A 19,042-nucleotide genomic window follows, 5' to 3' on the forward strand; every position below is an offset into this window, starting at 1 on the left:
AACACCGGCCCCCACCGTTCAGTTAATAGTTTTTCCATCGATCCTTTTCACAGTTATAAGATGGATCTGTGCTGCTCACCTTTGGCTGGATAACAAGGAGGGCGCTGAACACACTGCAGGCTGTGATTCGGTGCATCTGCAGGGTATTCACAGCACCTCACTCATGTTTACAACCTTATTTCAAATACATTAACTCCACATTGTACACTCAGTACCTCGTAATGATGACATGAAAAAAGTTGTTGCATGAAATAAAAAGAACAGTGAGTAGTGTTTGAGTATTCATAGCCTTCACCATGACACGAGCTCAGGTGTGTCGGTCAGGGCTGGTGCCAGGGGAGTGCTAGCTGCCACAGATGATACCTGTCTGATTGTTCGGCCCCTGTTTCAGTGGTGTGCTGGGACGTTACACACACTCCTGTCTAAGATCTCATAGACAGTGCATGTCAGAGCACAAACCACTCCAGGGAGTATAAGGATCTGTCTCCAGGCCGAAGAGGAAGGATTGTTTCGAGGGACATATCTGGGGAAGGGTCCAGAAAATGTTCTTGAAGGTCTCATGACCACAGTGTCCACTATCATTCCTAAATGGGAGCACCAGGACTCTTCCCAGAGCTGAACCAATCTGGACAACTGAAGGTCCTTAGTGAGCAGACCCAACTGAAGCTAGAAGGCAGCCAAAGTCTGGTCTGAAGAAGCTAATGTTGAACCTTTGGCCTGAAAGCCAAAGTTCACGTCTGCAGTAAACGGGCAACACTCAGCACCTGACCAGTACCGTCACTGCAGTGAAGTGTGGTGGGGCAGTATCAGCTGTGGGGGTGTTTGACAGCAGGAACTGGGAGACTAGTCAGGTTTAAGGGAAAGATGAATGCAGGACCTGCTCCAGAGGGCTCTGCTCAGACAAAGGTTCATGTTGGTGTTTGAGTTTACCTTGATTCACAACAGGGATGCTGCGACCGCCCTTCTCACTGTGATAGACCTCAGCGACCAGGCAGATGCACTGCTTCCAAAGGTTACAATAGGGGATGCAAAACCCAAGGTGATGGAGGTGGGGGTGACCTTTTACTAGTTCTGAAAAGCTAAAACTAGTGCAGCAAGTACACTCTGGACACCAGGGAGGGCGGTGCTTGGCAAAAGTAGTTCATCCTGGCTTCTAACATGAGTTAGTTTCAGCATAACTGCTTCAGCGTGCCCTGGTGGTGTCGACAGCGTGGCAGGTCGATAGCTTCTTCTTCTGGTCCTCCTGTTATTCACTACATACCTGTTGTTTACTGTCACACTGTGGGTTCTGCTAACCAGGGATTCAATCACCTTTATTTATTTATTTAGTACATTTGGACCTTTGGTTTAAAAAGATGCTGAAAGTGTTGATTGATATGAAGTGTTTCTCAGGTTAGCGACTTATCATGAAAATACTTGTTGACTACAGCTGTGCACTTCTTAAGCACAAACAGAGCTGACACATATAGAGCCTTTTCTTACCTAAAACTCAAACATTAATACACGTTTAGCGCACATCACTTCTTTGTACTTCATCTCGCTCACACTCATCCACCCACAGATGGCTCAGGATTATCACTGCAGCATACAGAGCACTGGAAGGTCGGTCTCCACAATTCTCATCCAAACTATTTGTATCTCACGTAAAACTGAGATGGACAGAGTCTTTCCGTCTTTGGCTCCAAGGCTTTAAAACAGTTCACACTTAAGCTCTGTGGAGTCTTTAAAAACAGTTAAAAACCTTTTAAGAAAAAACCAGCAGATTAAACCATTCTCCTTTTGTTTGAACATGGTTCTCTTTGGTATTTATTGTGCTTTAATTGTTGTAAATAATCTTATTTATAAACGTACCCAGTGTTACAACCTACTGTAGCATCTGAGCCACAGACACCATTAATAAATGATCGCAAGCGTGTTTTTGCACAGCTGTGTTAAAATAAACTCTTTTTGATTTGAATACAAACACAGTATATATGCCAATATTGATGTATCCTTGATATGTCTTGGGGTGGCTGTAGCTCAGGTGGCAGAGCAGGTCAGCCACTAACCAGAAGGTCGGTGGTTCGATCCCAGGCTGCCTCCTAGCTGCATGCCAAATATCCTTGGGCAAGATACTAACCCCATGTTTGCCTACTGGTGGTGGTCAGAGGGCCCGGTGGCGCCAGTATCCGGCAGCCTCGCCTCTGTCAGTGCGCCCCAGGGCAGCTGTGGCTACAATGTAGCTGCCATCACAAATGTGTGAATGACTGAATGTAGTGTAAAGTGCTTTGGGACTGAGTAAAGCGCTACACAAATGCAGGCCATTTACCATGTATCAGTAGGGACTGTTGGCTGTTTAAAAGAAACATCAGTGAAAGTTAAAAAAAATCAGCCGTGACATTCAAAGTCTTCTACATATTGAGCTTATTTATTAGAATTCATTTATTTGTATTTTTGGGACATGGTCCACACTTGGATGCTACACAGATACTCTTTCATTGACATGCACTGAAATACTATTTTGCACGATTGTGACACATTTAATCTAATAAGACCAAAACAAAACCCTGTAATGACAGCAGTGTATATGTGCAACTGCAGTTCTACAGGGTGGGCCATTTATATGGATACACCGTAACAACACGGGAATGGTTGGTGATACTAAAGTCCTGTTTGGGGCACATTAGTATATGTGAGGGGGCAAACTCCTCAAGATGGGTGGTGACCATGGTGGCTATTTAGAAGTCGGCCATCTTGGATACAACTTTTGTTTTTTCAATAGGAAGAGGGTCATGTGACACATCAAACTTATTGGTAATGTCACAAGAAAAACAATGGTGTGCTTGGTTTCAACGTAACTTTACAGTAGCTTTTCAACAACAACTTCCTATTGAAAAAAACAAAACTTGTATCCAAGATGGCCGACTTCTAAATGGCCACCATGGTCACCACCCATCTTGAGGAGTTTGCCCCCTCACATATACTAATGTGCCACAAACAGGACTTTAATATCACCAACCATTCCCGTGTTGTTACCGTGTATCCATATAAATGGCCCACCCTGTAGACTCACAACAGTAAGAGTGTTATTAACAAACTGTGCTAACACAATATACATGAAATATGATCTGCTGACTAGTAGAAACTGTAGAAACAGCTTTAAGTACATCAGAAAATGTGATATGTAAATGATCGTTTGTAACTTGTCTTTAGGATTATTTCACTCAAATAAGCAAATGAAATGTAATCTGTGCACAGACAGAAGAAAAGCTTTTGATGGCTCAGCCCGTGTTTCTCCAGATCTTGGCCCTGAAAGCCCAAGTTTTTCCTTCCAATTTAAAATAACTCACAGTTACTAAAACAGGAGACCATTAATAAGTAAAGTGAGACCTTTCATGTATCCAGCTACAAAGAGGACTGCTTTAAACGAACCTGCGTGCATACAAACACACCTGCACTATACTTTTCTACTTCTTCCTGTCGATCTTGCTCATCATGGCTTTGACATCCACTGGAGCGGAGGCAGCGGCAGCCTTGGCTTTTTCCTCCTCTTCTTGCTGCCAGAGGATGATGGGGTGGATGCCCGGGCTCCGGTTGAGAGCATTCTGCTCCAGGTTGGCAGGACTTGGATGGAAATACAAACATTAATGACAAAAAAGCCTCTTTCACCAGAGTAAAGTTGTGAAACACACATTGCTTATCGATTGTAGAATGTTATGCTCTTTACTTGTCCTGTCCCTGGTTTGGGTTCAAATGATTAGACGGTAAACCTGTTTGACCACTATACGCACAGAAGGAGCAACTGGTGACACACAACGCAGAAAATAATATTTGAATGTGATGCCAATCCAAATGGTGTGAAGGGAGGGCTTTTAAAAACACATCAGATCTCAGTGGGTCTGTGGACCAGACTTAAACATGTAAACATCCCTCATGCTGTCTCATCTTAAATGTTCTTATCTTCAATTTGAAAATGGCGCTATCATTACAGGAGCTTCTATCCCATGAATGCTGGAGAAGTTTTATTTACTTTGTTTTCCCATTGCAGTGACGCAGTGCTTCTCCTCTTTCTGTCTTCTTTTTCTTTTAGTCTTCGTCTTTTCATATAAACTTAAATTCCAAGCATTTTTTACCTGAGCCACAGTGACGGTCTCAGAGGAACTGATTTCTTCCCCTGCGGACTTCAGACACTATTCAGTTTCATACAGTCATCCTTTCTTATTAACTGCAGGCCTCTCTTACAACACTGTCACCACTTCCTGTTTCAGCCTGGATTTAAACATGTCTCCTTATATAGAGATCTGTATGGAAAAGTTTGTGATTCCAAAAGTTTGTGATGTAGTCGGATTACTATTATGAAGGATCCAGGCAAAAAGTACTGCCTGTGTGTACGTCAGTACTTGTGGTAATATATCCCAATATAGTAAGAGGTTCCCTTCCCTGTTTTTCCTGTTTGGATCATTTTAAATTGGAATAAGTGGTACCTGAAATTCAGCTTCTGTGTCTACATTATGTAGAATACTAACCTGAAGTTGTGCGGTTCAGGGTTCAGTGCCTTCTTCTGGATGTCCTTGTATGTAGGTGACTTGAGGTAACGGAAGAACGTGTCCTGTGCCAATCAAAAACATGAGCATGCTAGCAACCTCCACGTGTTGGTATGAACAGATCATTTTTGACCCTCACACCAATCATGAATCTGGACACACCTTTTTCATGAGCAGGAAGACGTGCGTCTGTGCTGCTTCCAGCACATAGCGGTGAGGATGTTCCAGACCTTTCACTGTCAGACCCATTGTCCTGCCATCAATGTTGATCCAGCGGGGGGCGCCAGGGGCCAGGAAGGTCCTGCATACACACACATTCTACATCAATCTCCTCCATGGCTGAAAGTTATAGGAGTGAAGATTTAGAAAACCTGAAATCAATTTAAAATGACCCCGTCTTCCTCCCCTCACCGCAGCAGATGGCCCCGCCCCTCCCTGAGCCTGGTTCTGCCGGAGGTTTCTTCCTGTTCAAAGGGAGTTTTTCCTTCCCACTGTCGTCAAAGTGCTTGCTCATAGGGTTCATATGATTGTTGGGTTTTCTCTGTATGTATTATTGGACGACCTACTGTACAACATAAAGCACCTTGAGGTGACTGTTGTTGTGATTTGGCGCTGTCTAAGTGAATTGAATCAAACGCTATTGTAAAGTGTGAAACTGAATCTCATGTGAAACAAAGATGTATTGTGTAACCAGGATGGCTGGACGGGTCTCAAGAAAACACAAAATGTGGAATTTAAATGTAAAAATGTGGAATGTAAAATAAAGTAAAATAGAAATCAAAGAAAGAAGAATGAGGTTAGATTATTTGTCTTACTTGAAGATGGTCTCAGCTTTTGTTGACATAGACGATGAGGTTCCCCACTTCAGTTCTTCTGCTGCTTCCCAAAAAGCCAAGTTCTCACCTGATGTGCACACACCATATACCACATTAGATCCTAATAAGTATGACAGTTTTCTGACTTATGGAGTTGTCATTGTACATATACAACAAAATCAACAACAGGGCGGTGCACTGTTGGACGGACCAATCGGAGTCTGCGCTGCGGGACTGTTTTGATCACGCGGACTGGGAAATGTTTCACGTGGCCGCCAGAGACAATGATGAGTACACAGAGTCAGTCTGCGGATTTATCAGGAAATGCGTGGAAGATGTCGTCCCATCCAGAACAGTTAAATCCTTCCCAAATCAAAAACCCTGGATTAACGGAGATGTTCGCGCGGCACTGGGGGCACGGAGCACCGCCTTTGCCTCCGCGAACACATCGGACTACAAACACGCACATTACCAACTCCGGAAGACGATCAAAGCAGCCAAACGTGAGTACAGGGACAGGGTGGAGCAACAGTTTGACAACCCTCGGAGTATGTGGCAGGGACTAAACACGATCGCAGACTTTAGAGGGAAACCCAGCACACCGCAGACCACGGCCTCTCTGTGTGAGGATCTAAACGTATTCTACGCTAGATTCGACGCAGCGAACACCATGAGACCGGACAGTGTGCGCACCGCGGATGACGTCAGTGCGCACACTGTGTCTGAGGAGGATGTGTGGAAGTGCTTCAGGAAGGTGAACGCACGCAAAGCTACTGGTCCGGACGGGATTCCCGGCCGCGTCCTCAGGTCATGCGCGGCTCAGCTGGCTGGAGTGTTCACGCACATCTTCAACCTTTCCCTCTCTCTGTCTGTAGTCCCAGCCTGCTTCAAAATGGCCACCATCGTCCCTGTACCCAAATCCTCCACCATCTCCTCATTGAACGACTGGCGACCTGTAGCCCTGACCCCCATCGTGAGCAAATGCTTCGAGAAGCTGGTCAGGGACTTCATCTGCTCTGCACTACCCGACTCACTGGACCCTCTACAGTTTGCATACCGCCACAACAGGTCCACTGATGATGCCATAGCCCTGACACTACACACTGCCCTGTCACACCTGGAGAAGAGAGACACGTATGTGAGGATGCTGTTTGTAGATTACAGCTCAGCATTCAATACCATCGTTCCCTCGAAGCTGGACAGGAAACTGCAGGATCTAGGACTGAGCAGCTCCCTCTGCAGCTGGATCCTTAGCTTCCTGTCTGACAGACGCCAGGTGGTCAGACTGGGCAGCATCACCTCATCCCCCATCACACTGAACACTGGTGCTCCACAGGGGTGTGTACTGAGCCCTCTCCTGTACTCACTCTACACCTACGACTGCACAGCCACTAACAGCTCCAACATCATTGTGAAGTTTGCGGACGACACTACAGTGGTGGGTCTTATCACCAACGGTGATGAGACGGCTTACAGGGAGGAGGTCAGCGCCCTGACCCACTGGTGTCAAGACAACCATCTCACCCTCAACGTCGCAAAGACAAAGGAGTTGATAGTGGACTTCCGGAGGTGCAGAGAAGTACACACCCCCATCACCATCAACGGCGCTGCTGTGGAGAGAGTGAGCAGCTTCCGGTTCCTTGGAGTACATCTGGCTGAGGATCTTACGTGGTCAGTACACACAAACGAAACAGTGAAGAAGGCGCAGCAGCGCCTCTTCTTTCTCAGGAGACTGAAAAGATTCGGCATGAGCCCCCGCATCCTCAGGACCTTCTATCACTGTGCCATTGAGAGCATCCTCACTGGATGCATCACCACCTGGTATGGCAACAGCACCGCCTACAACTGCAAAGCTCTCCAGCGAGTAGTGCGGTGCTCTGAACGGATAATTGGAGGTGAGCTTCCCTCCCTCCAAGACATCTACAGGAAGCGGTGCCTGAGGAAAGCGGGGAGGATCATCAAGGACTCCAGTCACCCCAGCCATAAACTGTTCAGACTGCTTCCATCAGGAAGGAGGTTCTGCAGCATCCGGTCCCGTACCAGCAGACTGAGAGACAGCTTCTTCCATCAGGCCATCAGACTGCTGAACACGTCATAGACACCTCAGCTTCACTACTGGAACTTCAACATTATGCACTCCATACTGTATATAAACGCCACTTGTTTTGCACATATTCAACTCTGTATATTTTTATATATTTATTATTATTATTATTATTATTATTATTATTATTATTATTTTATTTTATTTTTTTACTATTTAATTTGTAAAAATGTGTATACACACACACACACACACACACACACACACACACACGTAGGAAAATATTTAGTATACACATCCAGAAATGCATACACTATTATATATTGTACATATATTTATTAGTTTCAGGTTGGCCATTCTTGTATTTTGCTCGTTTGTGTTGTTGTGTTTGCACATCTCTGTTGCTTGTGGGGCTCGCACACAAGAATTTCACTCGCATGTGCTGTGCCAGTGTGCCTGCACATGTGATGTGACAATAAAAGTGATTTGATTTGATTTGAAATCATGGGGGCTCCACGCCAAATGTGCAGGGATAAAATATAAATAGTAAGACACTATAAGACACTGGTGGTTCATCTAACCCCACCAGTGGAGCCAAAGTGTAACATTTTTGTCAAATTATGGAAACCTCTCCACAATCGTTGGCACGAAGATCTGACAAAACTAAAATAAACTGAAGACTGAATAAATAGAAATGAGCTCTATGTTGAATAATAAGGGTCCTGATGTTTATTGTGAAAGAAATATGGCTGACGTGGGTGTTTCACAGTTTAGTTGAAACATCCATGTTCCCTTTGTTTTATCTACCACCCATCACCATGATAAAGCATAAATGTGTCCTAATCTTCACTGTATTTAGCTAAACATGGATAAAACTCCATGCTTGTAGTTGTTTAGTCATGCAGAACTCTCAACTCTACCAAGAAGAGAAACTGTGATGAACGACATTTGTTGACGTACCACTGAACTCCTTCTTAAGGAAGATCTTGAAGTCATCTCGCCCTCGCAGGTCACTCAGCAGCTCGAATAAGCTGAAGGACCAGCGCTCCACACGCATTTTAGTAGGAACTTCAACCCTGAGGACAAACACAGGTTCAGTCACTATTGGGACATCCATCATCATCCTGCCGTGGTCCCTGGGTTCGTCCAGGGTTTGAAGTTTGGTTCTGAACTTTTTACTTGTTCCTTTATAAGATAATCATCTTCTAGTTCCTGAAAATGTTGTTTTCTAGGGACTCTGTTGTTTTTGCATTTTGGTCATAGTAGTGTCTCTTTTGTGTCCAGCTTCTGTTGTCATCTCGTCTCTCTGTGCTGTCTCGTCTCTCTGTGCCGTCTCGTCTCTCTGTGTGCTGTCTCGTCTCTCTTTGCCGTCTCGTCTCTCTGTGCCATCTCGTCTCTCTGTGCTGTCTCGTCTCTCTTTGCCTGTCTCGTCTCTCTTTGCCCGTCTCGTCTCTCTGTGCTGTCTCGTCTCTCTTTGCCCGTCTCGTCTCTCTTTGCCCGTCTCGTCTCTCTGTGCTGTCTCGTCTCTCTTTGCCTGTCTCGTCTCTCTTTGCCCGTCTCGTCTCTCTGTGCCTGTCTCGTCTCTCTGTGCCTGTCTCGTCTCTCTGCGCTGTCTCGTCTCTCTTTGCCCGTCTCATCTCTGTGTGCTGTCTCGTCTCTCTGTGCCTGTCTCGTCTCTCTGCGCTGTCTCGTCTCTCTTTGCCCGTCTCATCTCTGTGTGCTGTCTCGTCTCTCTGTGCCTGTCTCGTCTCTCTGTGCTGTCTCGTCTCTCTTTGCCTGTCTCGTCTCTCTTTGCCCGTCTCGTCTCTCTGTGCTGTCTCGTCTCTCTGTGCTGTCTCGTCTCTCTTTGCCTGTCTCGTCTCTCTTTGCCTGTCTCATCTCTCTGTGCTGTCTCGTCTCTCTTTGCCTGTCTCGTCTCTCTGTGCTGTCTCGTCTCTCTTTGCCTGTCTCGTCTCTCTTTGCCTGTCTCGTCTCTCTTTGCCTGTCTCATCTCTGTGTGCTGTCTTGTCTCTCTGTGCTGTCTCGTCTCTCTGTGCCTGTCTCGTCTCTCTTTGCCTGTCTCATCTCTCTGTGCTGTCTCGTCTCTCTTTGCCTGTCTCGTCTCTCTGTGCCTGTCTCATTTGTAGTCCTGTGTTCATCGCACTGTTTTTGTCCCTGTGTCATGTCTGCCATGTCTCTGTGTCTGTTTGTCCCCACTGCTGCTCCAGCAGCATTAAAACACATGTTTACAGTGTGTGTAAAACAATAGTTTGGACATATCAGGATGTTTCACTCTTCACATCAGGGTCACAAAGGTGGAACATGTTTCATCACTCATGTATCAAAGGCTTAGACCTTTATCCATCTTTCATGTACAGAAACTTTTAATAAACACGGGAAACAACACAAACTGAGTGCCCCTCCCATTTTATTCCCCAGCTGACTGCATACTTGGGTACGAGGGACTTTTTATAATTCATTAATTTATTTTAAACAACTTTCCAAATAAACACACTTAAAATGTTAGACTGCAAAGACTCATCGGTGCTGCTGCTGAAGTTGGTACACTGTTGTTTTGTTTTTCACCTTCTCATGTTGAGAGTCCAGTATGCATCATGGTCTGTTTGCCACGGGTTGCTGGGTAGACAGGAAGCCAGGAACGGGTCATGATTTTTGTAGGTTGTGATGTATTTGACCAGCCTGCAGAGACAGAACTGTTATTAGCTTCATTTATTTTCTAGTTGAGGATGTCAAAACCAGGCAGCACAGCCGCGACAAAAGGAGATGCATATATATGTTCATTTAAATATACTGTATTTTAACTAATGATGATAGTACTCTTAGTGCTGTGGGTGAGAACTCGAGTGAAGAGATTTCTCAGAGTTTTTAGTACTGAAAAAACAAAAAGGTGTTTAAAAAAGCGAGTGACACAGTCACTGAGCTATGAGGGCTTTTTTAGAGCAGTGGCTCACTGGGACCAGCTGTTTTCCAGCCGTGCTGATTAGAAACAAGCCACACCCCCTCTCCCTTATCCTGAGAAAAGCCACACAGACAGAATGGAAAGGAGCTGGTAAGGCTCACCACTGGGACCCTCCAAACTGTGACTGAAATACTCCTTCTGGTTTCTGTCTTTATTTCTCCTCATTTCACTCAAAATATTACACAAAGTTACCTACGAGTATTGTTTTTATTAGGAGAAGTAATTGTTATAAGTGTTAGATGCAGTATGGCAAAGCTGCAGTTTTGACATTTGAACTCGTGTTTCTCTGCAAAGTGCGCTACATGGTATCGACCTGAATTTCCCAGTTGTATCTTGGACTTTTGCAACTGTTCCTTCTAATGATTTTTCAAATGTCTCATAGTGGTGTCGAGTCTCCGTGCATCCATGTAGTGTCCACAGCTGATCTTAGTGAGGGTCTAAGGGGCAGCAGTCCAGGCAGAAGAGCCCAGACCTCTCTCATGGGAGGTCATATGATGGTTGGGGTTTCTCTGTCGTATTATTGTAGGGTTACATTACAACATAAAGCACCCTGAGGAGACTGAATCTCCTCTGTTTCTGCAGGAGGGCACACAGAGAAAGTTGGAAGTTGGAAACCCTTCACCTAGGAGGCACCTGGGTGGCGTTCCAAACAGATGCCTCAACTGACTCCTTTAACAACCCTGGACCCCTGCTGTACTGTATGACCAAGCTTGTCTCCACATCTCTGATGGAGAGCCCAGGAACTCTCTGCAGGAAGTGCATTTCCAGCACTTGTATGTAGTGCTGGGCAATAAAATGATGACAGTGCATTGTTTTATGTTTGTACTTTAACATATTTGTACTGTCAAACACACCATACACTGTTAATTTGAGTTTACTGTATTTTTAATACCTGTAAACCAATAATGTGCCATAATTTTTAGGGGAAATGATGTATTTAATTTCTGTTAGTTGTTAATAATAAATCTTTGAACCTGTTCTTTCAATTAGCATCAAAGCAGATGCCTGCTTAGAATATTGATTTGAAACTATATCTGATATAATCTCATTCTGTTACTGCCTAGAGCCTTAAACTAGGGTAAACTAGATAAACAAGGTCTCACTATGGTACAGGGACCCCAACACCCTTTAATAATGGGCCTGATAACCCATGCTCCCAACACACCTCTTGCAGAAAAGGGGCCACAGTCAGTCACATCACAAAACAGTTGTAGACTGGTTGGACAAACCTCATACACCATATCCTAAATATCCTCAAAAGGACAAAGATCTGTTCCACTGGTCCACAACCAGGACATAAGCCATGTTGTTCCTCCTGATCCTGAGGTTAAACTAAAGGGTGAGATCTGCTCTCCAGTATCCTGGCCGCACACCTTCCAAACGAAGTATAAGCTGGAAGACACCTCCGGCACTCCTTCTTAAAAAGCACCAACTACCACCACAGTTCCCAATCCAAAGGCCACGCCCCGTCTGTGTGTGTGTGTGTGTGTGTGTGCGTGCGTGCGTGCGTGCGTGTGTGTGTGTGTGCGTGTGCGTGTGTGTGTGTGTGCGTGTGCGTGCGTGTGTGTGTGTGTGTGTGTGTGTGTGCGTGTGTGTGTGCGTGTGTGTGTGTGTGTGTGTGCGTGTGTGTGTGCGTGTGCGTGCGTGTGTGTGTGCGTGCGTGTGTGTGTGTGTGTGTGTGTGTGTGCGTGTGTGTGTGTGTGTGTGTGTGTGTGTGTGTGCGTGTGTGTGTGCGTGTGTGTGTGTGCGTGTGTGTGTGTGTGTGTGTGTGCGTGTGTATGAGAGAGAGAGAAAGGCCCAGGAGACCCAGGCCATCCATAGCAACCGAAGAGAAGTCCCAAGGCCACATATTCTAATGACAACTGCATGCCCACCTAAGCAGAAGGAGAAAGCCCCAGATGGAGCCCTCATGTCCAAAGGGCAAGAGCCCCAGAGAACTAGAGGCAGGGGGCAGCTGACACTACCAGCAAGCTAAGAACAGGGCCCTATGTCGCTAAAAACTGCTTGGTACCTGGAAGCTTTCTTGGCCACTGGGACAAAACCCAATGTGTATCCAGTGTTGGGAAGGTTACTTTTAAAATGTATTCCACTACAGATTCCATTACATTACTCAATGAGAGTAACGTATTCTGAATACTTTGGATTACTTAATATATTATCATGGTTTTTATAACTACATGAATGTACTATTGCTGTGTCATTTATTACTGAAGGTTACTCTCCACACCAACACCAGCTAGATGTTAAAATCTTCATATAAATGAGTAACAGTAGGTGGACATTAGGTAAGGCTGCACTTTTTGCAGCGATCTTGTATAGAAAACTATTCTGCGCGTATATAAAACAGGTCAGCGGTTCCGAACCGTAGTAAAGGGACCTCTGGCTGATACGTCGGGTTCGTGTCGGGCTTGTAGCTGAAAACTAGCTTTACTTTGTTGTGTGGGTCAAGTTTGCTAGCGAGAAACAGAGAGAGGCGTTGAAAGGCTGCTCCAACGAAGCTTATTGTTTCAGAGGAAAACAGGAACACAGCGTACAGTCGAGTCTTAACAGCTTACTTACAGCTGGGCTCGTCAGGCTCTCTGTTTGGCTGCAGTGGTTATTATTATATTTACATGCTTCCAGCTCCCGTTTCTGCTCGGAGACAGCTCGTACTTTTCCTTTTTCTCCCTCCCTCGCTCACAGACACATCACGGGTAATCGCTTTATTTCAACAAAGAAACTGTATTCTGAATACCACCTTTTAAAACGGTAACTGTAATTCAATACAGTTACTCATATTTTGTATTTTAAATACGTTCATGTATTCTATTACTCCCCAACACTGTGTGTAGACAGTGAACTGATGGGTCACATCTATCACTGAGGGTGGAATATCTCCTGATAATCATTCCTCAAGCTGTGTGTTGAGGTCAGTCCAACTATATATGGCCAGTATTGCATGTTCCAAGTACAAATTATAGTTATGTGATAACTGAATATCACATAGCATAGCATCAGACCCCTGCAGCTCCCTTTGGTGGATCTATAGAAGTGCAACCACCAACTGTTCCAGTGCAGACTGGGGCCTCTGCGCTAGTGATGTGCGGATCGATACTGAAATATCGATTCCTTCGATACCAATCATTCATGTTCTAGAATCGATTCTCATATTAAAATATCGATATTTTAGTAATGTAGGGTAAATTTGTAGGTTATCATTAACAGGAACACAGTGGAAAGAAACAATATCATTTGGATTGTCTACATTGGAAGGGACTACTTCCTCTTCTGCCTTTAATAGTCATGTGTGAAATACAGCTCTATGAATGTGTTGCAGCCCCTTGTCATGCGCACTCACAACAATGGCTGGGTGTAAATGGAGTAATGTGTTGTCGTATTTTACCTCCACAAACAGCCAAGATGCGGTTTGTGATACATGTGGCAAGAAAGTGAGGTGTTCTGGCAACACCATTAACCTCGTCAAACACCTCAGAGTAAATCATATCACAGAATATGATGAGCGTATGTTGAGGTGAACTGAAGACGAGGAGAGGGACAGGTGCTGCCAGGGCGAGACAGACGTCTCTCGAGGAGTCCTTTAGTGCTGCAGGCAGGCAACATGCTCAAATGGCACACAACTTCAGTTTTCTGTATGATAATTCTGCATTATTAAGTGATAAGAACAAGTAATCTGAAGTCCTGTAATCATTATGAATCTATAATTTGAGATACAATAAAAGATACAGTTAAAAAAAAGTTTTTGTACAAAGTATCGGTATTGGATCAGTATCGCCGATACCACCTTGAATTTACTTGGTATCGGATCGGAAAGCAAATCAGTGGTATCGCACATCACTGCTCTGCGCGGCATTCCCAGCGCACCCTCATTATGTGTTTAGGCATGCCACGTCTGTCCAACATCCTCCCCCGCCACCTTATCCAACTCACCACCAGGTGGTGATCAGTTGACAGCTCAGCCCCTCTCTGTACCCGAGTGTCCAGAACATATGGCCTTAGTTCTGGTGATTCGATTACAAAATTGATCATTGACCTGCGGCCTAGATCATCCTGGTGCCACGTTCACTTATCGAAACTCTTATGTTCGAACATGGTGTTCGTTATGGCCAAACTGTGGTTTGCACAAAAGTCCAGTAACAAAGCACTACTCGGGTTCAGATCCGGGAGGCCGTCCCTCCCAATCACGCCCCTCCAGGTCTCGCTGTCATTGCCCATGTGAGTATTGACATCTCCCAGTAGGAAAACAGAGACCCCAGGTGGAGCTCCGGAGCCCCACCCAGGAATTCCAAGAAGGCTGGGTACTCTAAACCACCACTCGGCGCATAAGTGCAGACGGTGGTCAGGACCCGTTCCTCGACCCGAAGGCAGACGGAACAAACCCTCTCATCCACTGGGAGAAACCTCAACATATAGGCAGCAAGCCGAGGGGATACCAGGATACCCAGTCCATCCCGCCGCCTCTCGCCAGGGGCAACTCCAGAGTCCAGCCCCTCTCCAGGAGACTGGGTTCAGAGCTCAAGCCGTGCATTGAGGTGAGCCTATATCTATACTATATCTAGCTGGTACCTCTCAACCTCATGCACTAACTCAGGTTCCTTCCCCACGAGACAGGTGACATTCCATGTCCCAATTGCCAGTCTTGGTAGCCGGGGATCGGTCCGCCAGGACCTCCACTCCTGGCTGTTGCCCTGCTCACAATGCAACCGACCCCTACGGTGCCTCCTTTTTACGGCCGTGCCCGGCCGGGCCACATGGACTAAGGCCCAGCCACCAGACGCTCGCACTCGGGCACCCTCCAGGGCCAGGCCTGGCTCCAGGGCCTGGCCCCAACAATCAGATGACCCCTATGAGCAAGCACTTTGGTGACAGTGGGAAGGAAAAACTCCGTTTTAACAGGAAGAAACCTCCAGCAGAACCAGGCTCAGGGAGGGGCGGGGCATCTGCAGGGTTAATCTGTGTCTTGGTACCAGAAAGAAACTTACGCTCCCAGGGAGACGCTAGATTTGACCTTGGACCTCATGATAGCTTGTTGATAGAACATGTTCTAGAAAAAACACACACAGAATTGTTATTTGGATTATTTCCATTTCCAAAGTACCTTTGTACCTATGTACAGCTAAAGCTGTGTATTTATGCATGCATACTTTTAATTTTTCAGTAGCAACTCAAAGACTTACCTTGCGTCTATAGATATCAAAAGTGGTTTTCTGAAAGAAAAGAATTATAAAATGAAAAGTTTTCATGGAAGCATTTTTTTTGGTGCAGTAGTACTCGTTATGTGATAAGCTTAACAAGTATGATTAAATACAGAAAGACGTTTTGATGCTAGGGGTCTAGATCTACAGCTCAGGTCTGCTGAAGCAGAAATGGTTCCTCTGGGGTAAATGATTACTTAACTTTTTGAAAATTGCAGCCAAATATCAATATCAGTGCTTTTCCCCAATGCTAGAATTGAATAAGTTTTCTAAGACAGAGACAGACAACCACAAACTCTAACATTCACACCTATTAACAATTCAGACTCATTATTTCATCAAACATGCCGTTGGCCAAATTGATGCCCAGCAAATTTGGAGGTTTGATACCCGAACCCGCATGGTGTGAGGTAACAGTGGAACCCTGTACCATCAAACCATCCTCAAGGTTCAGCAGATAGCCCATTTCCATCCATCCATTTTATTCCATGTATCTAATTCAGGTCCTCTGGAGTGCTGCAGCCCATCCCAGCTGCCATGGGATGAAAGGCAGAGTACAGCCTGGACAGGTCGCCAGTGTGCTGCAGGGCAGCCAATTTGGTTTTGCTCATTAGTACAATGACCACTTACCACACCACAACACTATAATGTCACACAGTGGGGATATAAAGTCTGGCTACTTAAGCAAAGTTATTTCTGGTTTGCATGTGTCTTTTCTTCATCACCACGGAGTTTGATCCATCGGTTTATTGGTCTCTTTTTTGTAGTTGTCTCGTTACCCTCCTGCTTCTGTCCATTACAAGGTTTCACTACTATGAAGCCTTGTTTGGACTTCTGTGAAGTACTCTTGTGTTCTTCATTTACTAAATTCTGGATCTGTGTTCATTTTCTGTCTGAGAACAAAACTGCACTTTGTGTTTGCTCGTGTCTTTGTTTAATATTCAGATTTGTTTGATGATCTGACTCATTGAAGTGTGACAAACATGCAAAAAAGACATAAAGATTATGTCTCCACAGGTGGAGAACTTTCTCGACAGTTACCAGCCTTTCTAGGAATGAGCGTGGCAGTAAATCCACCCCAGAAATGACCCTGTGAAAACTTTTTCACCCCACTGTGCAGACACACATAAACCTTTCTGCATTACTCTTTCATGTTCATGTGAGAAAAGAGATCTGTGTTAGAGGAAAACAGAAGAAAGGGAAATGCAATAAATAAGTGTTCTGAATATCTTCATCCTGTAAAATACAGTATTTCCTTAAATATTTAAAATAAATACAGATATAGAAGGTTGAGCATCCAATCAAAACTCCAACTGAAGCTCTACTGCCATCACAAAATTACCAATGTAAACATGTAAACAGAAACATGTAGCTTTTTGTAAATTTGGAAATATAATTAAAATCTGAAAACTGATGTGGAAATGGGTATTTACAGTATTTAGAGTATTTACAGTATCATGGTATTTAAATGGGTATTTACAGTATTTAGAGTATTTACAGTATCATGGTATTTAAATGGGTATTTACAGTATTTACAGTATTTACAGTATCATGGTATTTAAATGGCATTTACAGTATTTAGAGTATTTACAGTATCATGGTATTTAAATGGTATTTACAGTATTTAGAGTATTTACAGTATCATGGTATTTAAATGGTATTTACAGTATTTAGAGTATTTACAGTATCATGGTATTTAAATGGGTATTTACAGTATTTACAGTATCGTGGTATTTAAATGGTATTTACAGTATTTAGAGTATTTACAGTATCATGGTATTTAAATGGCATTTACAGTATTTACAGTATTTACAGTATCATGGTATTTAAATGGTATTTACAGTATTTACAGTATTTACAGTATCATGGTATTTAAATGGTATTTACAGTATTTAGAGTATTTACAGTATCATGGTATTTAAATGGGTATTTACAGTATTTAGAGTATTTACAGTATCATGGTATTTAAATGGTATTTACAGTATTTAGAGTATTTACAGTATCATGGTATTTAAATGGGTATTTACAGTATTTAGAGTATTTACAGTATCATGGTATTTAAATGGTATTTACAGTATTTAGAGTATTTACAGTATCATGGTATTTAAATGGTATTTACAGTATTTAGAGTATTTACAGTATCATGGTATTTAAATGGCATTTACAGTATTTAGAGTATTTACAGTATCATGGTATTTAAATGGTATTTACAGTATTTAGAGTATTTACAGTATCATGGTATTTAAATGGTATTTACAGTATTCACAGTATTTACAGTATCATGGTATTTAAATGGTATTTACAGTATTTAGAGTATTTACAGTATCATGGTATTTAAATGGCATTTACAGTATTTAGAGTATTTACAGTATCATGGTATTTAAATGGTATTTACAGTATTTAGAGTATTTACAGTATCATGGTATTTAAATGGTATTTACAGTATTTAGAGTATTTACAGTATCATGGTATTTAAATGGCATTTACAGTATTTAGAGTATTTACAGTATCATGGTATTTAAATGGTATTTACAGTATTTAGAGTATTTACAGTATCATGGTATTTAAATGGCATTTACAGTATTTAGAGTATTTACAGTATCATGGTATTTAAATGGTATTTACAGTATTTAGAGTATTTACAGTATCATGGTATTTAAATGGTATTTACAGTATTTAGAGTATTTACAGTATCATGGTATTTAAATGGGTATTTACAGTATTTACAGTATTTACAGTATCATGGTATTTAAATGGGTATTTACAGTATTTAGAGTATTTACAGTATTTAGAGTTTTTACAGTATCATGGTATTTAAATGGGTATTTACAGTATTTAGAGTATTTACAGTATTTAGAGTATTTACAGTATCATGGTATTTAAATGGGTATTTACAGTATTTAGAGTATTTACAGTATCATGGTATTTAAATGGGTATTTACAGTATTTAGAGTATTTACAGTATCATGGTATTTAAATGGGTATTTACAGTATTTAGAGTATTTACAGTATCATGGTATTTAAATGGGTATTTACAGTATTTAGAGTATTTACAGTATCATGGTATTTAAATGGTATTTACAGTATTTAGAGTATTTACAGTATCATGGTATTTAAATGGGTATTTACAGTATTCACAGTATTTACAGTATCATGGTATTTAAATGGTATTTACAGTATTTAGAGTATTTACAGTATCATGGTATTTAAATGGCATTTACAGTATTTAGAGTATTTACAGTATCATGGTATTTAAATGGTATTTACAGTATTTAGAGTATTTACAGTATCATGGTATTTAAATGGTATTTACAGTATTTAGAGTATTTACAGTATCATGGTATTTAAATGGGTATTTACAGTATTTACAGTATTTACAGTATCATGGTATTTAAATGGTATTTACAGTATTTAGAGTATTTACAGTATCATGGTATTTAAATGGTATTTACAGTATTTAGAGTATTTACAGTATCATGGTATTTAAATGGTATTTACAGTATTTAGAG

General features: G+C 42.8%; 1 protein-coding gene across 1 annotated transcript in view; it reads right to left on the reverse strand.

The window, feature by feature from the left end:
• Nucleotides 1–2,931: 2,931 nt before the first annotated feature.
• Nucleotides 2,932–19,042, reverse strand: part of rgs9a (regulator of G protein signaling 9a) — a 36,215-nt gene continuing 20,104 nt past the window's right edge. The window contains exons 10-17 of the mRNA XM_026166245.2: nt 15,516–15,545; nt 15,321–15,382; nt 9,948–10,061; nt 8,343–8,458; nt 5,339–5,426; nt 4,686–4,824; nt 4,506–4,588; nt 2,932–3,603 (exon numbers count right to left, since the gene is read on the reverse strand). Of these exons, the coding sequence (XP_026022030.2) occupies nt 3,447–3,603; nt 4,506–4,588; nt 4,686–4,824; nt 5,339–5,426; nt 8,343–8,458; nt 9,948–10,061; nt 15,321–15,382; nt 15,516–15,545 (789 nt within the window). The 3' untranslated portion in view covers nt 2,932–3,446. The remainder of the gene's footprint in view (nt 3,604–4,505; nt 4,589–4,685; nt 4,825–5,338; nt 5,427–8,342; nt 8,459–9,947; nt 10,062–15,320; nt 15,383–15,515; nt 15,546–19,042) is intronic.

The sequence above is a fragment of the Astatotilapia calliptera genome, chromosome 4, assembly GCF_964374335.1.
Source record: "Astatotilapia calliptera chromosome 4, fAstCal68.1, whole genome shotgun sequence".
In the NCBI taxonomy this organism is placed as follows: Eukaryota; Metazoa; Chordata; class Actinopteri; order Cichliformes; family Cichlidae; genus Astatotilapia; species Astatotilapia calliptera.